The sequence below is a fragment of the Chroicocephalus ridibundus genome, chromosome 1 (genome assembly GCF_963924245.1).
Source record: "Chroicocephalus ridibundus chromosome 1, bChrRid1.1, whole genome shotgun sequence".
Taxonomy (NCBI): Eukaryota; Metazoa; Chordata; class Aves; order Charadriiformes; family Laridae; genus Chroicocephalus; species Chroicocephalus ridibundus.
Window position 1 is genome coordinate 198120066 of NC_086284.1, and position 25989 is coordinate 198146054.

The window sequence follows — 25989 nt, forward strand, 5'->3', positions numbered from 1 at the left end:
CAGCTCCTAAACTGCATCCACCTTGGCTGACAGTGAAATGAAACACCGAATCCAAAACACATTCTGGATCCATACTGTGAAACTGTAATGTCAACAGCACAAAGTGCAGACAGTCTAAAATACATGGGACCAAAGATAGCCACAGAAAGGGGCATGAGGGAGGAAGTACAAATACCGCAAAGCCGGAAACCGCAAGATGCTTTCTGCCTCAGCTTTGCCGAATGCCATAAAACAAAGGGGGAAATGAACGAAGAAGAGCAATAAAATTGCTGAGACAATAGGTCACTAGATTAATTAACATGGTATTCTAGTCAATCAGCAATATTGGGTAATTGGAAAGCCTTCAGCTAGAATAGCTGCTCCAAAGGATGATTCCCTAATTGTTGTCCCTTTTAAGAACTTCAGAGCTTTTGAGTCCCACAGAAATGTTTCCATCAATTTCAATGAACCATTTAACCTTCTTCCTTCCTGCCATCCCCTTCCTTCCAATTAAATTAGTGTGCTTAACACTTTAAACCTTTCTTTCCTTGATTGCTATGTGTTTTTAAAAAGAACTTCTATTATTACATGGACTCAGAGGGAATAGAGTGTGCACTGAAAAAAAAAAAAGAAAAAGAGAAACTAATATTGTGGTGTCTTCTTTTTGGCTCTGTGTTATAATCCTACATTCGTATGTATGAACTTACACAGATGTCTGCTAAGACCCTCTTTCAGAGAGGGAGTGACAAGGAAACCATCTGTGCTAAAGGCAGTTATTCTCATGTCACCATAGGATTAGCTGTGGTCGAAGTTAACAGGATAATTGGTAAAAATAGCAAAAGAAAACGTGAGATGAAATAGTTTTCAGTGCTATGTTACTTTTTCTCCATTACAAGGTACCCAAAGAGATTGTGTTGCTTAAAAAAGCTGCAGGGGTTTTTTTTAAATCAACCGTTAAACTGTATTGCGTATTCCAGATCTAATGATAGAGATGGAGGATCAGACAAATGATATCAATGAAGCTGGAATTCCGGTACTGGACTACAAAACCTACACGGACAGAGTCTTCTTCTTGCCCTCCAAAGATGGAGAGAAAGACGTGATGATTACAGGGAAGCTGGATATTCCAGAGGCCAGGCGTCAGACCGTGGAGCAGGCTTTGAACCAGTTCTCCAACCTCCTTAATAGCAAATCATTTCTCATTAACGTGAGTATTGAAGTAGATTGGCCTCGGCCCTTATCTAGGCATACCTGTGTGTGCAAGACAGTAGATTTGCAAGCACAACGGAAGCAAAATTATTAAGAATAAGTGATTTTCATACAGTTCTGGTTCCACAGTAGCCAATGCAGATCTGTGGCATCGCAGCCAGAGATTCCTGGTGGGGCAGGGAGGCATGATCATGTTTCTGTGCCAGGTCACGTAGTACAGAGTTAGTCAACACTGCAGTGGCTGTAGGAAAACAAATATTACCTAATCTGGCATAAAAACTGCTGCTACAAGTTTGGTTTAGCCTATTAAGAAACACGATCAGGGAATGCCGATTCCATCCTGGTTTATCACAGGAGTCACCTGCGGACAGCCATCTGCTGGGTCTCTGTCCCAGAGAGGCAGAGGCTCCTCAAGTGGCCTATTCATCAAGCCTGATGAGTGCTCAGAGCAGCTCGGAAGAGACTTCTAATTGCTCACTCTCAAAAACTGAGCTGATTGTCAGGCACCTAAATATAGATTTAGGCTTCTAACTTTCTCCTTTTTTAAATGAGGCTCCAGTGCTGAGCTAGTTAATGGTAGCGTTACAGTTTATGGCAGATGAGAGCACGTTCCCAGGTGTACTTAGATTACTGTCTTTGTAATTTGATGTGAAAGGACTGGGAATTTGAGGGAGAGGGGAGTTGATTTTCTGTTTCAAAAAATTGTCACAGAACACCTTTTTTCATTTAATTAAAGCATCCTTTTTAGATAACTCTTCTGTTAAAATATCTAAGCATTCCTTGGGTTAGTCTAATACACTCTTTGTGTATCCAAAAACAAATTATAGATAACGTTTTCTTATAAGGAGTTTTTTCAAACTTCCGAAAACTTTTCCATTCTGTGCTTAGGAGATTAATGTTAAAATAATATTGCTTGTCTTCTTAGTGCAGACAAGTGTTGAGGTTCTTCAGAATTCTGTCATCTGACTTGATTTTACATTTGTTTTTTGTTTCAGTTTATTCACACGCTGGAAAACCAAAGGGAGTTCTCTGCTCGAGCTAAAGTGTATTTTGCATCCTTACTGACAGTTGCTTTACATGGAAAACTAGAATACTATACTGACATCATGAGGACGCTGTTCTTAGAACTGATGGAGCAGTATGTTGTGGCCAAAAACCCAAAGCTGATGCTAAGAAGGTTTGAATGATTGTCATATTTTCTGTAGTTCTCTGCTTTCCTGCAAATGTATTTCTTTTGCGATGTGACTGTATTAAAATGCCAACTATTCGTGAAAGTCAGAAATAGCCTGGCCCAAGCGTATGAGGAAGACAAGCTCACCAGGAATAGCCGTGGAAGGCCCAGGCAGGGCTGTTGGCAACAGAATTCCTTATTCAAATACTGTAGTTTAGAATCTGCATCAAGATTACTGGAACATCAACCTCACTTCAAAACACAATACCAAACATTTCATTTACTTTTTAATCTAATTTTATTCCAAATGATCTAGCATTTATACCACACATCATCTCCGTAACGCGCACACATAATCAGCTTGCAGCGTGCATTCAGTGAGGGCTTGCTCTAGTGTTTTTAACCCTGTTGTTATCCCAAATAAATTACAAAAGACCTTGCTCTGTGTATGTTGTAGCTTTGTAATCTGTAGGTTATTTCCCAGTAACTGCACAACTGGGTTAATTTTTTAGCTCTTACAGCGTAGACCCCATTTAAGATTCTGCATAAAGGATGTGTGCTTTTCAGTAATGAGCTGAAGGTACCCGGGAATGATGAGCAATACAAAGCACTTATCCTACAGCAAGTACATGCTCTCAAAACTCTATAGGGAAATCATTGCATTAGGAGAGTGCATGCAGTTAAGCATGTAAAAATATTATATTTCAAGCAAGCGATGTTTTTCTCTAAAACTTTGTCACTAAGTACCCTTACCATACTCGGGGTTGGTTTTTTTTTTCAGATCTGAAACGGTTGTTGAGAGAATGTTGTCTAACTGGATGTCTATTTGTTTATACCAGTACCTCAAGGTAAGAGTTGAAGTCTGTTGCCTGTGGGGTTTTTTTATCAACAATACTTAAACGTGCTACACCGAGTATATCTTTTGGGTTTGCTTTGTCTAATTTCCTTTCCTTTAAACAGGACAATGCCGGGGAGCCTCTTTATAAATTGTTCAAGGCTATCAAACACCAGGTAGAAAAAGGCCCAGTGGATGCTGTACTGAAGAAAGCCAAGTATACGTTGAATGACACAGGCTTACTGGGAGATGATGTAGAGTATACGCAGTTGGTAAGTGGAGCATGATTAATATATTCTAAAATATTTTTTTCTTTTAAAATTAAGTCCTGTAGTGTTAAGTCTGTACACCCTTTTCTGGACTACTGTGATCTGCATAGAAATTCTGGTCATGGCTAGGCCTGTCGATAGTTTGACCAAAGCGAGTCTCCAAGCAGGAAAACAGAATTATAAAGTATCTTCTAAGTGTTAGATCCAAGTCCTGCCACGGTGGAATCCATTTCAATAAATCCCTGTCATAATTTTCAAAGTCTGCCTGAACAGTGGTGGGGGTGTTTGGCTCCTTCCCTTTTCCCATCTAAATTAACTGGCAATTGATTTTTGCAGAATTCTTGCACTAACATTATGCTTGAACTTTGGGTTGTCTTTCTCCCCTGTGATTGCTGCTCGTCAGCATATCAAACGTCAGTTCAGAGATCATTTTATTAGTATACCAGGAGGAGCTCCTCTACAGTCCGGCGAGATGGCTCTGCCATCTCCAAAACACTTTATGAACCAATTTCTGCACTTGCTCCTGTGTGAGTCAAACTCTCCTGAATGTGGGCAGCCCAACTGGTGTTGAAAGGGGTCTATTTCCCTGCAGTGATGAGGGGAAGCTGCCTCTACAGGCAGTTCTGGAGACCCATGTTAGATGCTGTGAGTGGGATGGAGTGGACATCCCTGCCTCAGGAATTCCCCACCACCCCCTGAATCTGATCACCAGTGCCACGGTCCAGTTCTCTTCTGTTAGGAATTCTTCTTTGACTTAATTCTGTTCACTGCAACAAATTTCCATCACTTTCCCAACTAGAGTCCAGCACACAGATTCACTGTCTTTTTAAGAAACTGAAGCAGCCCACTCTTTAGCTGTTTAGGAGCATAAATTCTAGTTTTACTCTTTCTGACAGTCTTGCTGGTTTTCTTGAGGATACAGTGTAATGAATATCAAAGACGCACAGACTGTCCTTCAAAGACCAACACAGGATTTTTTTTCCCCTCTCTGATTTCTCTTTTATTGACATGTTAGGAGCCATTTGTGGTTGTCTCCAACTGAGAAAGACACAGTGACATATCTGCAGTGTGGAAAGAGAAACTTAATAAAAAGCTTTATTAAGTCCTGGTTAAAAAAAAATTCACCGTTTTGTGTATTCTGAAGGGATGCTGATGGGAGGGCTGATGTGAGGAGGTTGCTGTAGGACTTTCACTCACAGAATCACTAGACTGTGACCTAGACTGCCTAGAGGAGAAGGGGGTGCTGGGCCAGAAGAAATGTTTTAAGTTCAATTAATATTTTGGGGATTAGTTGAGTTGTCATCTTCATATCTGAGCTGAACGTGTCACCCATAGAAACCACGCTGACTGGCAGTGCTGGTTATATTTTCTCTTGTGTATGGAGAACAAAATTTACTTGCACTGTACGTTGTGTAAGACATAATGGCAATAATTCTTTATTCATTCTGTCTCTTTTCACAAAAAAAGCCAATGCCTGCAATTAAGCTAAATGAATGCAGTGGGAAAGCAGAAAATTTGTGTATGCAATCAGATGTGGGCACAACAAGCATATGAGCTAGATATTAAACATTGTACACTAGCAGTATGTGGTCCAGATTTACAGATTTCCCATCAAACAAAGATTTTACGTGTGTGCATGAATTGAAGATGATGATATATATATGTGTATATATATTTGTGGTGAAAGATTATGAAGGGGGTTACTGTTGCTATAAATTATTGGGATCTTTGGCATGATGATGACATTGTTGTGGTAACTGGGAACAGTTAGGGAGCATTTGTGCACCAAGGTAGGTTAAAGCATAAGTTAATTAGTTCACTTCTGCCCGAAAGTGAGTCACGGTGGGAAAGTACAGTATAGAGCAGTTGTCTGCTCTCTAATTGTTCTTATTTAAAAGATGAATCTGTTTTGCATCACTGGTTCCACTGACATGCTGCATACTGAACCAGCAGCAAAATCATGTCTAATTACCATAAAGCTAATAGGAAAAGGAAGGTGAAATCTCATGATTAGTTTGAGAGTTCTGTCAAGGGACAGTGCAATCATGTTTAATTTGACTGCCGTATGGTGTAGCTTTTCTTCACTGTTTAAAAATACCAGCCATGCAAGTTTATTCTGAGGTTTGAGATGATAAATTCAGGCATTATGGTTGGCGGGACCGTATGTATCTGAGAGCTGCGATGCTTCAGATGTGCCTGGCCTCCAAAGCTACCTGACTGGCAAAACATCCACGAGGGCTCTGAGCTGTGGTACTGATTCGGCTAGTGAAAGAAAGAGGCTTTTCATAACATCTATTTGGTTTTGGTGTTTGGTTTTTTTTTTCCTTCTGGGGAGGTTTCCTGGACATCATTTTCTCATTTGCTTTTGTCTGTATTAAAACTGACATTTATATAGCAAAGCTACTTTTAAAAAATCACTGTGTATTTAGCAAATTACAGGCTTTCAAGAAATTCTCTTTAACATTAAAAAAAACCCATGTCAATACTATCAGAAAACAGTAATATTTTAAAACTAGCATAAACTACTAAGATATGTTTCTTGGGGCTATTAGAGTTATTGTGACAACAGTAAGCAGTAAATGAAAGCTTCAAACACCAAAGATGTTGATATAAATGGCTTTTATGTATACGTATATATGTGTGTGTGTGCACATATGTGTGTATTTATATATCTAATGAACAGCTGGTCACAGGAGGTAAAGTTACGGGAGCTGAACAAGCCGCTGCTCATCAGTTGAGCCATGTTAAATCACCATATGTACAGACTGAGTCCGCTCAACTTGAGAAGTAAAACCACAACCGTGAAGACAGCGTAAAGGAAGGCAAAAGCACACAGTATTCTAGGAGTTCAGCAAAGTGCAGCTCAAACGATCATTGGGAACTTGTTAAGTTTGGACACTTCATTACTTGTGCTTTCCTGTGTCCCAGGTTAGCAGGCTCTATGAAAAGTATGTCACTAGTCAGTGGTCCAGCTGCTTGGTGCTTCTGTGTCCCTCTTTACTAAATTCCCAAGACTCAATAATAGTAGCATCTTAGACACGAGTAAATCTGTTCTGCATCTTTTCTCTTTTGTCATAGCGGGAGGAATTAGCTGGAATTTAGGATAGCTGGTTGGCTGCATAACAGCAAAGGATGGCTCAAATAAGCCATACTCCCATTGCAAATACGTGCTGCTGTGCCATAATCATTGCACAGTGAATTTTACACATTGTTTGCATATAAATTGCCCAGAAAAACAGATTCAGGGGTAATTCAGCACTGATTTTCTTAATAACCATGTACATTTGTTTTTTTACAGACAGTAAATGTGTATGTACAAGATGGAGGAACTGACTCCATACCTGTGAAGGTGCTGAACTGTGACACTATATCACAAGTAAAGGAAAAGATAATAGACCAAGTCTATCGAAATCTGCCGTGTTCTCAGTGGCCAAAAGCTGAGAGCGTAGTTCTTGGTAAGTAGCTACTCGTGATACTATATTGAGCGGGTGGAATGTGTTCTGTGATTTTGTATTTTCCTCAAAAATGTCTATAAAAGCGATTGATTGTTATTTAAAAAAAAAAAAAGTTTAATTCATATTCAGCTGGATGCAAAAATACAGCATTTTGCAGCAATTTTAATATGCATTAAAAATTAATGCTTTCTTACAGAGTTCTTTTTCCTGACTCTTAAAAGTTTTGTTGTACTGTCATTAGTGTGCAAAGAGCCTGTTAATGACTGTTAGCACAAATGTATTCATGTCTGACAGAGTCAGTATCTCAGGTACTAATTAATGTGATAATGACAGCATGGACAATTAACTGATGGAGAAGTAATGATACAATTTCAGAAACTGATTCTGATTTTGACTTCCCTTTATGATGGTTATTCAAAAGAATTATGAGTTATAGAAGCTGCACTTTTTGGAGATGATGAGCCACACAGCCTCTGGAAATCATCCTCCTTGAAGGCTTTCAAAATTGCTGTTCTCTTCTTGAGAAAAAAAAACAAAAACAAACGTCACTTAAAAGGCCTAACAATCTTATAATAAAAGCTCCAATTAATAATTTTGCAACATCTTCATTACTGCCTTAATCTGACAGTAGAGGATGCAATTCTTGCTCTTCAGAAAATCCTAGTAAATTACATAAAATTGCCTTTCCTATTCCATACAGAAGTCCTCTATTTTGGACTTATAGCAGATCTTATTATATGTATTTGTAGTATTGTATGCAAAGGAATTTAACTTTCTGTGGAAAATAATCAGAAGTCATGTGCATGGTTGGGAATAGTTCGTGCAAACTTCTCTAATAAAGGCCAAACTATTAAGCAATAAAAACCACGCGTGTGCCAAATTACTTCTTTTAATGTTCCACAATGCGTCAGTGGGTCTCTGAAATGAAACATTCTCGGAGTAGTTATTTTTGCACATGGTTAAAAACTGTTTTTTCTTATTTTAATTACCCCTTAGAGTGGCGTCCAGGTTCTACCGCACAGATCCTCTCAGACTTGGATTTAACATCCCAAAGAGATGGCAGATGGAAACGTATCAACACGCTAATGCATTATAATGTAAGGAGGTGTTTCAGAGCAGTTGTTCGCATCTGTTAACTGTTCTCTCGTAATAAATAAAATCTCTATTTGTTTTTAGAGAAACTTCTGTGCTACATAAAGAATAAAAAAAAAAACCAAACCTCTAGCTCTAGGTTTAGGCAGTAAAAGCTCGGGAGCGTGAAAGGCTAGGTCTGGACATATTGCCTAAACATCTTACCAAAAACACGTCACCTAAATGTCAGCACTTTGGTTTCCTCATCATTGCAGTGTCCAAATCCAAATTCCCCTTTGAACATTCAAAAGCTCCTTTTGCTAGGTCTCGTATTCGTCTCTCCTTTTCTCTACCACTTCCTTCCCCTGAGAATTATCTGTGTCCTTGCTCTGCTGCTAAATAGATTTTGGGTTGGTCTGGTTTCTCCAACAGCCCAGTCAGGAGAGCAGATGTTGACATTTTTGTACTGTCTGGTTTAGGTTTTGTACTGTGTGCTCTACCAAGCACTTGCAATCCACTTATCTTCCCTTTGTATGCTATTTATTGCTTTCTGACAACAGATATCCTGATTAGGAAAGACAGAAGTTAGTTTTCCCTCAGAAAACAGACAGGTCTGATTCTTCATGATAAACCCCATTTTTTTACAAAGGTCACCCACACTGCATTGAGGAATCGCTGAAGTCTAGGAGTTGCTTCTAGCATTTTTCAGTAATCTTGGAGGAGGTGTTGATGTGATCTCTTATTAAAGGAGGGGGAGGGACCCTGGTCTGAACTGCAGAGCCAGTTGCCCAAGAAGCCTTTGAAGGGCAGCATTAATCATAGGTCCAGATTTCCCGCAAAAGATTACAGAAACCACAGTTTAGATGTTATGAAAGAGGTTCAGCAGTGCATACTTCTTTTCAATAACATCCCCGTGTTTGTATTTTTAAAGGTCCGAGATGGTGCCACGCTCATCTTGTCGAAAATGGGAATTTCCCAGCAGCCAGAGGATAATCAGCAAGATGTCCCAGGGGAAAGTAAGTATCTTGGGGCTTCACTACCTCCCAAAATGACTACAAGTCAAAACCCACGCAGAGAAAGTGTCACTGTTGTCTTGATCTTGTTTATCGAGCGTGTCTGTGGAGATAGATATTCCCCACCAGACCCTCTAGAGCTTATTTGTTGTGTGTTACCTGCTGCACACTTGCAGTGGTTTTCTTTGTCCTCGTTATAAAAGCCTTAAATAATGGGGCTTTAACCATAGTTGCTGTGAGTCCATACGCTGGCTTAATAGAAAGCACTCTTGGCAAACATTTCCTTGCATATTTTGTTTCTTAATCCCACTACATCTATAGTCAAACCATATGTTTCATCTTTTCAAAGATTTGTCTCCTTTTCTCCTTCCTTCTTCATTTTCTTACTTTCCTCTCCAAATTTCTTCCACTTTTTATTAGACTGACAATTGAATGCATTGTTCTAGATGAACCCCAGTAGAGACCAGCTCCCGTCTCTGTGACATAATGGATCTGATGTAAATTTTTCTATTGCACTTCTTACAACTACGTTGCCTTGCAAACTCATCTCTCTACGTTCATATTTTGTGTCTCCCTCCCATATTGAGTGTCTCCCTCACTCAAAAAACCACCAGCTATGCTAGTTTGGTTTTTCCAGGGTTTGTTGGTTGGTTTCGTTCAGTCCATCCATGTTATCTCGCAGTGTTTTCCACAATTCCTTTTTTCTTTTTGAGGTTTGCAACCCACTGTAAATTAGTGTCAGCAATGTCTTTATAATGTTTCCTCTCTTTCACATCGCTACAGCAGCAGTTGCATGGTAGTTACACTGCTGTCTGCTGCAGGGTGCTGGACTCCTCAACTCAAAAGGCAACCTGTTAGATTGCAAATGGTCTTATAAAGCTTTTACTTCTACATTTTAGTATTCTCTCTAGAACAATTTCCTTTATCTGAAAACCACTTGAGACACAATATCCATTACAGCCTAAAATGCACTCAGATTTTTATGGAAATATTTACTTGTAAATTTATGTTCTTTGTCACATGTGTTTCCTTTACATTTCAGATGTTCACTTTCTCTTTTTTTTTATCCTTATATTCAGTTATTTTACATGAAGTAGAAGGTAGATTTATGGACCAATAATTGTTGAGATCATTCTTCCTTCTATGAACTCATTTGATACGCTTTTCTGTCTAGCACTGATTGCAAAAGCCATTGCTTCACCTAATAGTTTCATTCCTTTAAACAGATTTACTAATCTTAGATTTAATAGGTTTTAAGGGCTGGGCAGCCAAACAGATTGGAAATAATATGTCAGAACTGTTCATTTTTCAAGAAGATGGGTCCCAGCCGATAGGTCTGACATAGATCACTATTTAACAAAAATGTGCAGACTTCCATTTCATTTGTGTTGAGTGTTGGCCAGGAAATTAGGACAGGCAGAATTACTTGCCGTTGACTTTTTACTCTCCGCTCCTGGATGCTTTCTGTTGAGACCTTTCCCAGCATCCTTGAAGGGTCTTCTAGTGGTCATGGCTCCTCCTCCTCCCCTATCCTCTCACCCTTTTGCTGCAAGTGCCTGCCATAGTTGGCCAAGTGGCGACTACTGTATCACAGCAGGTGACAACCCGGCATGTTAACTTAAAAAGCCATCCAGTTTAATATAGAGGGCAGCGAAGTGCAGCCAGGCAAGGAGCTGATTCCCAGTCCCTGTTCAGTTTGGTTGCACCAATTGCTGAGATAGATAACTGCGGAGGTGGTAGTTGCCTACACTATAAAGAAGTGGAGTGGACCATGAATGGAGGTGGTGTCCTTAGCTTGCTTTGCGTTCTTAACAGCGGTGTTCAGTCTCCTGTTCTGCGCTCCCAGTCTTCTTCCTCCCCACCTCGCTACCCCTGTGGCAGGCAGTAGAGGACCAGAACATGCAGTTTTCTTTTTTTTGTTGTTTTTTTTTTTACTCTCTGATTTTATCTTTAGCTATGATTCAGTATGACGAAGCTTTTTGAAAGTACATGATCTGTACTCCAAGATGAGTTCCTTAGTTATACATGTGGCATTCTAAATTGTAAAGGAAAAGCAGACTTCTGGGGACAGTGCTGTCACATGAGGGCTCTTGTACACAGGGGGAAAAAAAACCGCAGAGAATTCAGATCCCAAAGTATGGAGTGAAGACAACTTCCACCATGTTTCTTCTCCACACCCTGTCTTGCACCATGATAGCATACAAGACGGGAAGACGGTGTTTCACACCAGACTGGGCCATTTTCATTAGCATCAAAGGATCCTCAGAGCTATCTGGTGCCAACTTGTTCTTTTGGAAAGCTATAAAATGGTACAAAGCTAGTGCAAAGCAAGATCCCGCAGTGACAGTGATTTGTGAGACACTATGTGCACGAAAGGGAGAGGACAGGATCAGAGGCTTCCCCTCCCACACATACACATTGATATGACACAGGGATTTACAGGGTTGGAATAAATAGAAATCCTATCCCAGCTCTATGAATGAGGCTTGTGATGAAGTGGTTTTCCTTTTATCCAGAGCCTCTCATTAACTTGCACCTTTTGCATTGAGAAGTGTCAGCTGAAGCCATTGACTGTCTGCCAAAGTACTAGGCTTTGCACGGAACGAAAATGTAAAACCATGTTCAGAGATGTTCCTCTAAAACCTGGCATTGCTTCCATGCTGCTTTTGATTCACAGCTTCTAACAGGAAGACACTAGAAGCTGGAGGTTGTGACAAATTAAATGCAGCATCTTTTGCTTCTGCAGATAATAAATGCAATTACGAATTTGTATCAAGATGGAGAATGGTTTCAGTGATTTCATGCTATTATTTCTGTACTGGACTATAAGCCAAAACAACATGGTCTGTTATTCTGGGCTTTTTTTCTGGGTTTTTGTTGTTTGTTTTTTTTCTTTTTTAATTCTGAATAAAAATAGCCAGAGGGTTGCAGATCAGAAATACTGATTAGCAGATCCGTGTAGGGCAGCCCTTCCTTCACCTCCACGGAGCAGCATATGCACAGCGGGGAGGAGACTGGAGGGAAGCTCATTTGCTGAAGGCCACGCAAGGGGAAAGGGGCTGCGTTGCCTGTCACCATCCAACTTGCCTCCATCGTGTTTATATCATGGTTCATACCACTATCACTAGTCAGTGCAGTCAATATTTGGCATTAACCCCCATCCCAGTGTTATCTTATATTGGCCAAAGAATGCCCCAGGGCCAAGACAAAGAGTTTGGGGGAAGGATTTGACCCAGCGGGTGCAGTCTTCTGCCCGCTTACGGCTTGACACAGAATGCGGCTACTGCAAGAAAACAGGAGGTGCTTTCCCCTATCCTTGTTTTCTTCTCCTCCTACTTTTCCATTGGGGAAAATATTATCTCACAGAAATGTTATTTTCTCTTAGCAACTGTACTGCTAACATATTTTGTTGCCCCATGTTCTGAATTGCTCTTCCTCTTTCTTCCTGCTATTTTTAGCAATGAAGTGGGATTTTTGTATTGCAAGAGTTCGTCTGGTTGAGCTGCAGTCTCTTAATCCCTACTTTCCTGTGAAATAACTACTACTTCACTAGTAGCCAATTCTGTTGTTGCTAAACAAACATGGGCCAAATTAAGCTGCACACAAGGGCCAGTAATCTCAGTGGAAACGCCTTTGGTTGTTTCTCTTCTCTCCAAAGCTAAACTGGGCCATATACCATCAGGAGGGCAAAGAGAGGGTAAATTCCTTTGAATCAAAGGAGGAAGCAGAAACGTGCCAAGCAACTGACATAAGGCTGCAAAATAGTTTCTGCTCTAACTGTGTGATTTGATCTATTAATTTACAAAAGTAAATAACAGGCATTGCAAAAGAAATTCCAGACTTTGGGCCCACCGCCGGTTCTTACTGTACTGGCGGATGATTGCTATGAATGCTATCGATTGCGAAATCGCAGCTGTTTCAAAATGAAGTGATAGCTTTTCTTTCTTGCTTGCTCCGTTCACATGAACTTCCAAGTCAAATTAAGGACTCTCAAAGGACGGCGTGATTTAATGTGGCATTTATTTTTTTCCCCTACCTTGTTAAGAAGAAGTGAAGGCCCCAGAAGACTGCATAGCTAATGATTTTCATGAGGATATATGGAGTAGATTCAAGCAGAAGTGTTGGTTTGGCCAGATTACATACAAATGTTATTTTCTCCTGTTATGTAAAATATTGATTTTTTTCACCAGCATGCAAGGTGGTAAATTTAATGTAGCTGTTAAGGAACTTAGTTAATAAACTACTATGGCCAAAAATTTGAAAGGACAAAACTCATGCAATTAGGAACTGGTGTTTTCTGCTGTAACTGGGATTCAGTTACATTAGATACATATATTAAGGCATAAAACTTAGCAGTAATGCAAAATAATTTGTGCAACCGGGCTGAATCACAGTTGTTATGGGAAAAATAACTTTCACATTTTAAAGACGCCAATGATTTTAAATGCACTGATTCAGTAACTTCCGCTGGAAAAGCGCCATTGATTTTTAAGGACTATGCCAAGTAGGTATCAAAATGCAGAAATTAAAGGAAGAACAAGCAAAACCAGGAGGTCTGAAACTAAGTTTGTGACACAGAATCTTTTTTCGAGGGACATTACTTGCTAGTTAAAACAATTGCATCGTCTCTTTTAGAACTGTTCATAACAAAAGACTCTCCAGCAGAGGGTTGGTCTGGCCGTTCATGTTGACGCTGAAATGCAAGACTCCCTTTATTCCACCGCGTGGTCACTGAAGTTAGCTCAGGGACCGGGTGCATGACCAAGCCGTGGATTTGGCATCGCAAGGCACTGTAATCAGATGAGTTGTCACAAGTATCCAGGAGCTTACTCCTCTTTCTGCTATACGCTAACAGACTTGGTGTCAGACTCTTTCTCTGGTTTAAGCTATGAATACTGATAAACAAATTTTAAAAAATCTTATTAGAATGGATTATGAGTTAGCTGTAATCATTACCTCTGTCGGCTGGAGTTCACACCCTCTCAGCAAAAGGATGCATTTTTCCTCCTTTCAGCTGCAAAGTCAAGTGGTGCTGGTCAAATGCTGATAAAGGCAGATCTGAACTGAGGTACCATACTTTGAATCCAGCAGGTAGGGTAAAAATGTAAATTGTAATGGTGATGCCTCGAAAAAAGGTTGATATCATAAATTCTTAAATTGCCACTGCCAAATTTACCAGAGCTGCTACAACAATATCTTGCCTTGTACCTGGAGCAGGCTACAATTGCCCTTTATGTGGTGGCTGTTGGGTCAGACCTAGCTGAATTCCTGTAGTTTGATCATGTCTCCAAGAATTCACAACGGGGTAGAGTACTTCACTGTGTGGACTTCCAAAAAATATACGTACTGTGCTTAGGTGACCAAACAGGAGTTTCCTTATTGTGTGATTCCTTCCCCTCCCTTGGCTCTTGACAAAAGCAAGCCACGATCCTACTTCAGTGCTGCTTTTTCAGCTTATGTATTATTGAACATTTAGTACTTGAGCTGTATTTGTTGGACAGGAACAGAGTAATCTAGAACCTCTTGGCAAGAGAGAAGGTAAGTTAAGGATAGAGAATCAGGATCTTACCTGTACTTAGGTATATGGTTATTTTTGTGTTGCTGAATTGGGTGTGAGGCATTTTTTGTAATTATTGCAATTACTGTTTCTAGGGCATGCACTCCTAGAAGATGAAAATAAGGTCTGGCATCTAGTCCGGCCAGTAGATGAAATAGATGAAGGCAAATCAAAGCGGGGCAGCGTGAAGGAAAAAGAGAGGACCAAAGCTATTACAGAAATCTACCTGACCAGACTTCTCTCTGTGAAGGTAAGGCTCGGCTGTGCCACGGTTACACCTTACATCTGTAGATTTTGAGGTAGAGCTGAAGAAAATGATGCAACTATATAATCATGCGTTTGGCTGCAATTTTGAATATGTCTCATGCGCACACAAGCTGGTGTTCAGGGCTTCATGTTATTAATGTGCCCTGAGGAACATTACTGGGAAAGAGATAAAGTATAATTACCGATCAAAGCTGAGAACCATCGTTATGTGTTTGTTAAATAAGGGTTTTTCGTGCAAGCCAGAGATGGGTATTCTCCCCTGAGACACCTGTTTAGATAATATTCTGTTGGGTTTTGTTTTGAACCAAATGCTTTATGAACTGCGACAGAGCCTTATATTTCTCTGGTTTTGGTTGTGGCCAATGCTGCCATATAATGTAAGAAAAAAGAAAAATGTTTTCAAATAATAATAGTCCTTTTAGTGTATTTTTAGTGCTTATACTGCAGAATGGATCACAATCGAAATGATTTTGTGAAGCATTCCTCCTTGCAGAAAGAATTTAGAATAATGTGTTTAATGATCCTGAAGCCAGGTTCCTGATGAAAATGTGGGTGATCTGGCTCCACCTAAGGCCATTTGTCCGAGCGTGAAAGTGGGTGTGAAGGAAAGTCTGTGTATAGCTGACATAGACTCGGGACAAAGAGCCAGCAAGATGCAGTCACCCCTTTTCTATTCCAAACAGCCACTTTATAGATTATTACCAATCCGGAGCTTTACTAACTGGTACGGAGGTGTAGTGGCTGGGACCACAGCTACCCGGACAGCCCAAGGACTGTCGACGGGGACGGACTGCATGTGGCCTCAACAGAGTCATCTCTACAACAAGGGGACACTCTGTGAGGTCGCAGTCTCTAAGGTGCAGGCAGGTGCAGGAATCCAGCCAAGCACACAGTCCTCCTGGGGACACTGCACTCCTCGGCCTCGGTGGAGCTCATGGAGCTGGACCAGGCTGGGTCCCTGATGAGACCCAAGTGCTTTTCCTAAAACAGAAAGTCAAATGGTCACTGGTACTTGTCCTCTCATTCTCTTCCTAAAAATTGCATGGTCAGAGAAACTGCAGGAGGGAAGCTGCAAAACCATTAAAAAATGGCTAACAATTATTTTATGTGCACAATGACCCTGAAGTGTAAATGTGTTGTATACTTAGCAACCAGATTCTGCTTCTTCTGTCGAGCAGAAAGCACACCTTTCTGTGCAAACTGCAGAACAGTTGGTGCAGTCGCAACCTTTCAGGCTAGAACATAAAATTGTTCTCTAGAAGGTCTTTATTGTGTTGGCAGTTTGCAAGGTCACTGCACTAAGAAGTTGTTTGTTTTTTGTCACCTGGTATCCTTAGCACTCAGGATGAAGGCCATCAGTGGCTACAACTAGCTGTTAGTGTCAGTAGGAATAAAAGACTCTAGGATGGCACCGAGCTCAGCCTGTAACACAAATGTAATAGATTTTTGTTCAAATTTGCTTTTAGGGGACACTTCAGCAGTTTGTAGATAACTTCTTTCACAGCGTGCTCAACTCAAACCATGTGGTGCCCCCAGCTGTGAAATACTTCTTTGACTTCCTTGATGAGCAAGCAGAAAAACACGACATCAAGGATGAAGACACCATTCACATCTGGAAAACAAACAGGTACGGTATGAACAGAATAATACTTGTATTGCAGAGAAATGAGAGTGTAATGCCCAGGTGTGGACTGGCACTCTTACCACAAATCAAAGTAAATTTTGTTTATAATTGTCAGAATCATTTTCATTGAGATAATGTGTTTATATGATCAAAAGGATTCCCCATAAGCCTAGAAGCGGCAAAAATGAAACCAGCCTACCTATGGGGTTCTCATTGGCAGATTTACCACTTTACTTTTTGTCTTTCCTCAGAGAAGAGGAAAGCAAGAGACAAATGGGACCAGATTTACCTGTCAAAGCACAAAATCTAATAAAATACTACTCGGGTACTTTCTCTAACCACGCAGGCATCTTCTGTTGCTATTTTGGGGCACTTGAGATTCTTCTCGTATGAGGTTTTCTCTTTTTTTGAGAGAGATGTAAAGGCTTTGTTTTCAGACATGGAAACCAGGCAACAGATAGCTTGTATAAATGTTGAAATAGAGAATTAAGCTTCATTGTTGTGAGGAGATCAAAATGCAAAACCTGTACTTAATTTCATGCGATTTGCTTGGTGTAGAACATTTGTTGTGTAAAAAGGATGATTTATCTTTTTCCTTGCTTTGCAGCCTGCCTCTTAGATTCTGGGTAAACATACTGAAAAATCCCCATTTCATCTTCGATGTTCACGTTCACGAAGTAGTGGATGCTTCCTTGTCAGTCATTGCACAGACTTTCATGGATGCTTGCACAAGAACAGAGCACAAATTAAGCAGAGTAAGTGATTTGCATTCTACATCCTGACTACGCTCATGCCTGACAAGACAAAGGGCATCCTCGCAGACAATACCCATCCTCTGAGGAGATGCAGCCTTGATAGTTTCTTTTTAGTTTTATAATGAAGTTAGCACTTCAGCACTTAACAGGTTGGTGAACATGTCAGTGTTACTGTGTAGTCTGCCGATTGGTTTTCATAAAAAGGAGAAAATATCAACTGCTTTTATAAGGAGCAAGCTTAAGAACTGATTATTTCATGTCCACCAATAATCTAGTATTATCTTGCATTGATGTATTTGTAAAACTCAGCAGTAAAGCTGTGCGTAAACGTCATCCTTTTAAGGCAAATAATCCCACCCATGTACCAAGGTAAACGTTAATAATAAGCATCCGAATGTTAATATCAGTAAAGCTCAAGTGCCTGTGAAAATAAAGTTTGATCTGAGGTTCTTGACTTTCTGTTGCTTCCTAGAGATGTTCATAAATCAATCAAGTTTCTCTCTCTCATAAATTTTTCAGGATTCTCCAAGTAATAAATTACTTTACGCGAAAGAAATCTCTAACTATAAGAAAATGGTGGAAGAGTAAGTATGGACTCTTTTCATATTTATTCAGAGTTGTTAGGACCTTAAGCCTGTGTGAATGTACTTAGAAGAAAAGCGAATGCTGAGATCGTCATAGTCAACTGTCAAATGTTAAAAATTTTACACCTGAATGTTAAAATATTCCCTTGGCAGTGGCATTGGCGGGGCTGAAACGGAGCACCGTTATGACCCAGTGCGTGCTCATGCCTGTGCAGGCAGAGAGAGAGATTTAGGGATGCATTTATTCAGGAGAAAAGACGATGCTGTTTTCCGCGGCTGTTGCTGTCACCCGTATGATCTGTCTAACCAACGCTGCACTTCCATAACTCAGTAGAAATCAAATCCTGAAAACATTTTCACAAACACCTTTTTTTTTTCTATTCTGTCTCTGACTTCATTCATTTACTAATCGGCAATCCTGTGAATACCGCAGAAGGTCTGCCGCAGGACAAACCCCTTGCTAGCTGATGACTTCAAAAGTTTGAAGACCTAAAATAAACATTGGCCGCAATTACAAATAGATTTCTTTCCTGTGGTTTGGCCCTGTACAATCAGGTGTGATTTGCCTCTGTTGCGAAGGTATTAATGACTGTTGCGAGAAAGGATTACCAAAGGAATCATTGGTCTTTTGTGGCAGAACATCTCTTGCATTATTAGGATGCTTGTTTAAAATAATTGCAAAATTGGAATACAGAATTACCAGAAAGCCAGAGTGTATTTCACCTAGCTGAAAGTTTGTTTTCCTTTGTTGCAGTTACTATAAAGGTATTCGTCAGATGGTGCCAGTTAGCGACCAAGACATGAATACCCATCTAGCAGAGATTTCTAGGGTAAGAATAAATTCCATTTTCTTGTCCTGAAATTGGAGCCAAGTATAGTACTGTTTTTCTTTGTCTTCTCTTTCTAACTCAACAAGTGGGTTTATCGTATGTGCGAACATCGAATGAGTTATTTCAAATATCTCTGAAATACTCCTCCGTGCTGCAGTCATGCCTTTTTAGCCCTTTGAAATGTTGGTTATTGAATGGAACTAGGGATGTTTATCATCACTAATCTATCTGAGTGAGGCAGGTGCCCGAGCAGTGTTCCGATTTTTTCACATCCATTGTGGAAAACTGATAGCGCTCTTGAGTGGTGTTTTCTCTCCGCAGCCTGTAGAGGATTTTTAGCATTGATCATACTGATACAAGTAATGATGGAACTCAGAGTGCTACCACAGCAAAAATTAGATTTCAGAAATGGAAGGGGAGGCACATATATTTAGTATAGGCTATTTTGGAGCTGTCTGTACGAGGGCAGTACTTTTGCTTTACTCTGTATGTGAGGACCTCGCCGTCTGTCACCCCGCGCCCTCCTCTCAGTGGCACTTTTTGCGTGAAAGGTTGTTGGGGTTTATCTCTCATGGAGAAGAGCAGAGGGGGTTGGTCGCAAGCTGGGGACTCTGCTTGGAGACTGGTGGAGCAAAGACACTACAAAACCTGCTTCGGTCTTCAAAGAGCCTGTCCGCGCTGCGGCTCAGCTTCGCTAGAGCAGGCCCGTGCCTTCCAAGCACTCAGTTTAACTGGGAGAACCAGGAGAGGCCCTCACCAGTCTTAAAAGTTGTTGTTTAGCTTGAGCAAAGAGACAGTGAACTTACTGGCTGGTTTACTCATTTGTTTAATTTAGTTGAAGAGTTCTAGCGTAAGGAGGATGTTTGGGGAATTTTTGTGGTCTGTTTTCAGTGCCCTTAGGAGCTAACATTTTGCAGACCAACATCATCAGGAGAGCATTTCTATTTTCAGTCATTCACCACAAAACTCATCTGCAGTGACATTTCATTTTCCAGTTCACTTTATTTATTACACAAATTGAGATGAATATAAAATTAAAGCTTTTGGTGATTAAAAGTAAATTCGATAGAATGTTTTAACATCCTCAGAATATGTTGATCCTTTCTATTTACATTATAAATTATGATAAAAATGAATATGGAAGGAGTAATCGAACATTGCAAATTTTGACCAGCACTAGAAGTGACTTTTATGGAGCGAGGAAAGATGGATGTTTCCCTGCTGCTTTATGCCTTGGGTAATCATTTATGCCAGTAGCAACGTTTTGCAATTCTTCATTTTCTTAACTAACTTAAAAGACCAAAGGCCTAGCTAGAGACTTGAATCCTCTACATTTGAATGAAAAACATGTGTTTAGACAGGTAAAGCACATTCACTAAATAAGTTAAATGTCTGGGAGGGAGGGAGGAAGAGGTAATGGAGGGATTATTTCCTGCTTCATTTAAAGTCCTTTCTCTCTCTGTCTCTCTCTCTCCCCTTTCCATCTGCATGATTCAGATGGCTTTTTCCAAACGTACGTGTGCTCGTGATCTTGATGAGTTACACCTTCGCTGTAGCGAGGTGTGAATAATTTCAAAGAGTTAAAAGGAGCTGGAGAAAGGATTTCAAACAGCCGTGACAGCGATAGAACCGATGTTTAATATCTCAACAATACGTAGATTGTACTGACTAGAGGTTTTAGTTATACATACCCATGCTGTTAACAGATGTTTGGGCTGTAGTCTGTGGTTTGACGTTCAGAGTTCAAAATATTTTCCACCTCCAGTGTTAGAGTTGTGGACAGGCTGGAAAAACACCAGCGGGAAAGTCTTGATCTAAAAATTACCAAACTCGCCCTTTTTTCTGTCCCAACTGTCATTTAACAAAAGTTACAGGATGCAGAGTTTGCATTTGGAAATACTGTATCTGCCAGTCATGCACGGGGATAACTTTCAGCTGTCTGTGATCGTATTTTGACGTGTTTGCTGCTCGCTTGTGTTGTTTACCAGGCACATACCGACTCCTTAAATACGCTCGTGGCTCTACACCAACTCTACCAGTATACTAACAAATACTACGATGAGGTAAGTTGTGGCTTTTGTTTTCATTTTTTAATAATATCAATGGTAAAAAGTTATAAAGGCTAACAGCAGTCTAGAGGAACAACTTCTGGAATTCCCTGGGTAATCAGGTAAAAACAATGCGGGGCAGAAAGCTCTGACTTTGCAATTCTACACCCCGCTTGGCAATTACACTGGTCAAGGGTGTGTTCTTGTAAATGAACAATTTTGTTATGGGCTATCTGTTTCCGGTAGCGATAGTTTAATGAGATCTGTAAGAAAAATAGATTTAAAAATCATTTCAGTTCTACCATCCTAAGAATGGTAATTCTTAAGAATTAGGACATAAGAATGTCACCGAGCAAAGAGCACTCGTCAGAGCTGTATCAGGTTTCAATCCACTGGTTTTTTTATTAGGAACAACACATTAGACTTCTTTTGCTTGTAGGAATGGGGCTGTGCCTTTTTTATTAGTTAAGATGCACTTATAACTTCCGTGCATGTTACCGTCCCCGTTTTGCTATGCCAAATGAAGTGCCTGTCCAAGGTAAACCAAATTGGAGTAACTGTTGAATATCGTCTGATTCAAAAGGAGACTCACAGATTCAGTCCAAAATATTTCTTAGGTTCTTCAGGCCCTGTGGAAAGGGGGACAAAGAACATCCCAGAGTAGCTGGGCTGTGGCTATGGCTCTCCCAACTTAATCTCAAAACAAAAAGAGAGAAGGAAACTTTTATTCAAAGGTTTCCATGGAAATGAATGCCTCCAGAAAACTCTCAGAATTAAATCAAAGCAAATAGGAACAGATGCTGAATCGAAAAGGAGTACAGCACATGTGAGCTCTCTTCGGTTAGTCTTGCACCTCAGCACAGTTCGTGTTTTCACTTATATTTAGCATTAACGGCAGTGAGTCTCATCCTCAGCTTCCCAGCAGCTTTATACAGGAGCAGCCAGCCTGTTGCAGCTTTAAAACAGATGTAAGCAGGGAAAATCAAATCACCCGGGGAGTTCTTGCAATGGGGGTCGGCCGGGGAAGCGCCCAGAGGAGTGCAGGCCAACCTGATGGCACCGGTTTCCTCGCCCCTTGTCCCCTCGTCCCCAGCACTAGCCAAGCTGACCTGTGACACGTTCCCATGGCCTGACCTCCTACAGAAACACGCAGGGACCCTGGGTGGCAGATGAACCGTAAAACCTCGATTCTTGCACACCCCCATGTCCCTGCATCCACTCGTGGTTTCAGGTTTGGTGGCAGGCGCAGGTGGCGTCACCAGTCTGTGGGATTTGTCAGTGTCGGCCCAGCAAACCCCAACGTGTCGCCGCAGCTCTTCCTCTCGCATACGTCAGCGTGTAACAACAAGGTGCAGCGGATGAAAAGGCTGCTAATTCGGAGTTATGGAGATAATCTGTCAAGAACCATTCAGTAAAATTAATCGAGCTTATTTATTTTCCATGAAAATGTTTTAATTTGCATAAATTGGAACATTTTGCAGCTGCCCTTGTCTTTATTACTGACGCAGTGGTTCCCAGCATGCGCTGTACCTTCTGCATCTCTGCAGGGCTTGACAATGACTAAGTGGGTACATTCTAATTGTCCATATTTATATGAAGGATATATTCACCAGCAGAGATAATCATGAATTATTTAGTCTAGATTTGAGGAGTTACAGCTCGATGTAATTGTTTAAATTAAGGGAACAATATCAAATTCAATTAGGCCCAATTTAAATACTGTAATAAGTGTTTATTAACTGTCTTGTAAAAATGTTTTCACGCTTTAAAAACAAATCCATTATAATAATTATTTCTAAACAAATTTGCTTCAGTGTTTGAAACTCAAATGCTATACCAGCCCCTTCAAAGTGAAATTGTTGGCTAGATTGATACTGACTGCATTAATCTCCGTTGTCAACGATGTGCGAGGAGTAGTAAGAACCACAGGCAGTGACAGGCAAACTCTATTTCTCCAGTTCTTGTACTTGCAAGTTTACATAGTGTTTAAACAGAGCTAAAGGTTTCTGCTTGATTACAGTGTTTGACTGTTATTAATAAAGCCAGTTCTAGAAAAGGAAGGGTTTTGCCGTGTAACACATTCTTCTAATGGAGAAATCTAATAGTCGGTGGAAAAGTTTCCCTAAAGGATGCTGGAAATGAAAACCTTTTGAAACCTTTGAAATTTGATCTTGAGAAGCCCTAAAAAACTCTATTTGAAGAAAAGCCTTCTCATAACAGTTGACCTTTTCTAGCTCTTGTTTTCAAATCCCTTGTGTCTTAGAGTCATACCTTCCTATATATATATATTCCACATAGCAGAGGCTGCACGCGGGGTGCTGGGGGGCTCCTCTGATGAGCTCTTTGCTTCCTGAGCTACACGGTGCTGGGCCAGAGTCTCGGCATTTCTTGGCGGGAGCCAAAGGGAGCTGCCGGCAGCTCTCTGACACTGGCCAGACCGTTTTCTTCATCCTATTACCTATAGACACAAGAGACCTTGCGCTGCCCAACCTTATGCCTGTGCGTGGACCACCCCGGAGCTTCTCATAACCAAAGCTCCCGGGCACGGGCATAGTAATTACTGCTGGCAAATGACACTTAAGCCTTGTCGGGTGCACTGTAAGTAAAAGCACTGTTTCTTAAATAGCTCTAAAGACGGTTTTCCCCCTGCCTGCTCCATCTCGGAATGTAGTATTTCACAAGATAAAGTGCCACCTATTAATTTGCTTGGATCCCAGCATAATGGGAAACATTACAGCAACTTAGATAAAGTAACGGAGACGATCATTTTTATTGCCTTTGTGTAAAAATAGAACATGGGACCTACTAGATGGACTTTATCTTTGGTACAACGTGAATGCAAAAGACTCTTTACAACCAAAGTAGTATCAAACACTTGGTCCGGGTGTACGGTTGTCAGATATTTTAAGTTAAATGATTCTAAACATTCTGTGTTTATTTCTTCCAGATTATAAATGCACTTGAAGAGGATCCAGCTGCACAAAAAATGCAGCTTGCCTTCCGTTTACAGCAAATAGCAGCTGCGTTAGAGAATAAAGTGACTGACCTTTGACTCAAAAGCCGCAATAAAGAAATCTGATCTGAAGATGTTCAAATTCATTCTTCCTGTTAAGGAAATAGTGTTCTATTTTTTAATGTATAATTACAACTTTAAATGAAAGATTTCATGTTTTTTTGATAGCAGAGGTGTAATGTAAAGAATTTTTACTGTAAATTATGCTTCTAATTAAAAGCTGTGTTGTGTGTAAATGAATCTTCTGTGGGAAAGAGAGTCCTTTGGTTGGGGGCAGGGTGGGGGGTGGAAGAAGGAAAACCGATAGTTCGTTTAATTTAGTAGAATCTGAGACATCAGCATTTAGGATTCATTATGCAAGTAAATTCAATACTGTAGCATCCTTTCTACGTTAAGCAATATTTGTACTAGGAAAACAATAGCAGACTCAGAGACACATGCAATATCCCCTTTTATTTTGATAACTGGAAATTGACTTCCATGGAGCTCTAAAAGTTACTCTCTGCTCATAACGGACACCGTGAACAATGCGTCTGATTTCTCTGCAGAATCTGAAAACGGGATTTGCTACCACACACGCTTCTTAATTTAATTATTTATGTCCATGGTGATGCACAGTATTGCACCCACCACAGTCAGCTGTGACAGAAGTAAGAGGAATGTCAGTGTAGGAGGGTTCTACTGATAAAAGTCTCATTCGGTTCAGAAATCACTGCAAAGAAGGAATTAGTCCTTAAAACTTTACCACTCTTTGTTATTATTGTGAGTTTTATGATATATGCTAATGTGCCTTACTTGTACTAATTCTGTGAATCTGATGAATGGTTTTGTAAAAAGAAGCAGATCAGAAAAAGAAATATTTATGTGCTATTGAATGACTTTTGTGTGAAAAACATGACCAGCAGAATGCTTGTAATTAGCTGCTTGCCGAGAGTGTGCTGTTTAACATGATTTGATTATGTATAATATCTTATTTTAGAATGGTTCTGATGATTTTTTATTTGAATCTTGGAACTGTCCTAGAAGTACCATCACTTGATTTTATTGTATTTGTGATGTAAAATACTAGTATGATATTGGAAAAATCATATACCCGTCTATTGAAAACCACTCAGTCAGTTTTGAGCCTTGGAATGCTGCATTTGATTGAATACACACCATAACCCATAGCAAAGACAATTGAAATAACTTGTCAGAAAAGTGTGTGTTTACAACATAGGTAAGCTCCGTACAAATCAAAAAGTTAGGTACGTCTTCTTAAAATTGCTGTATTGCACATCAGAGAACTTTATTCCTCTTCGTCTTGCAAGTTTTTGGCAGTAAAGTAGCATTTTAATGAAGCGCTGCCATCTGTACTCCTTCGTTCATTGTCCTGCCAAGCGCCCGGACTCTGCTGAGTCTCAGCGAGCTATCGCAGTGGCTGCTGCCCGCCCTCCCTGCCCGGTAGGTTGTCACACAGTGACTTTTACTGTTTGTTGATATTTTTTCTTTCCCCGTTTTTGACAATTTCCTAGTATTTGTCAGTGGGCCTTTCCTTCAGTTTCCGAAAATCAGAAGCCTCGCCAGAACTGGTTTCCCGCCCAGTAGGCTGTGGGAGGGGTTGGTTTTTTTCAGTTTGTTTTGTACTCGACTTCTTGCATTTGTGTATAATCATTCCTGAACCTGCCTGGGCTGTAAGTTATTTTACACTGTTTAGGACTGAGGTACATGACTTCTACATAAAGGTGCTTTGCCAGCTACTCCTTCATCAACAAAAGCATCCTAATTTCATGGCTAATCTGTTTGTCATTATTTGTAAATCCTGTTAATTGTAAATCAAATACAATGTTGGTTTTTTTTCCACCAAGTGTCACGGGATCTTTACTGAAATCGGAGGGTGGGTGTTGAAAGGGGTTGGTAATGCTTCCTCCAGGGGTGGCAGAGCAGCAGCGTCCCCCGCTCTGCGGTTGGTAATGGAGGAGCGCGGCACATCCTGCAGATGGTGTGCCTGACATCATGCCCCTTTTGTGGGCACTTGCTCTGAAAAACGAGAGTTCTCTTGAGAGGATGTAGCGCAACATCCCGTAGCGAGGTCTTCTTGCCTGATGGAAATCCGTCTTGGGACCGGAAAGCCAATTCAAATGCAGGCTCCGCAGCATCTCTCCAGGGAGATCAGAAAGCCCTGCTTGAGCAAGTAGGCTTCCGGGGGGAACGTTACGTGGCCCCCACCATCAGTGACTTGATGCAGAGCAGCTGCAGGTGTTCGTAAGCTGCCGTGGGCTCTGGCAATGCTGGATCTCTCCTACCTGTTAGACATGCGTGTGTGTGTG

The 25989-nt window shown here is 40.6% G+C and overlaps 1 protein-coding gene across 5 annotated transcripts in view; it reads left to right on the plus strand.

Moving 5' to 3' along the window:
* PLXNB2 (plexin B2) overlaps nucleotides 1-25522 on the plus strand; it is a 260188-nt gene extending 234666 nt beyond the window's left edge. For all 5 annotated transcript variants that reach the window (XM_063323324.1, XM_063323326.1, XM_063323328.1 and 2 more), the window contains 14 exons: nucleotides 957-1186; nucleotides 2184-2365; nucleotides 3141-3207; nucleotides 3320-3466; nucleotides 6762-6918; nucleotides 7915-8015; nucleotides 8921-9005; nucleotides 14655-14809; nucleotides 16293-16453; nucleotides 17058-17205; nucleotides 17725-17789; nucleotides 18544-18619; nucleotides 20608-20682; nucleotides 23615-25522. In XM_063323324.1, the coding sequence (XP_063179394.1) occupies nucleotides 957-1186; nucleotides 2184-2365; nucleotides 3141-3207; nucleotides 3320-3466; nucleotides 6762-6918; nucleotides 7915-8015; nucleotides 8921-9005; nucleotides 14655-14809; nucleotides 16293-16453; nucleotides 17058-17205; nucleotides 17725-17789; nucleotides 18544-18619; nucleotides 20608-20682; nucleotides 23615-23719 (1754 nt within the window). In that variant the 3' untranslated portion in view covers nucleotides 23720-25522. The remainder of the gene's footprint in view (nucleotides 1-956; nucleotides 1187-2183; nucleotides 2366-3140; nucleotides 3208-3319; nucleotides 3467-6761; nucleotides 6919-7914; nucleotides 8016-8920; nucleotides 9006-14654; nucleotides 14810-16292; nucleotides 16454-17057; nucleotides 17206-17724; nucleotides 17790-18543; nucleotides 18620-20607; nucleotides 20683-23614) is intronic.
* The last annotated feature ends 467 nt before the right edge of the window (nucleotides 25523-25989 follow it).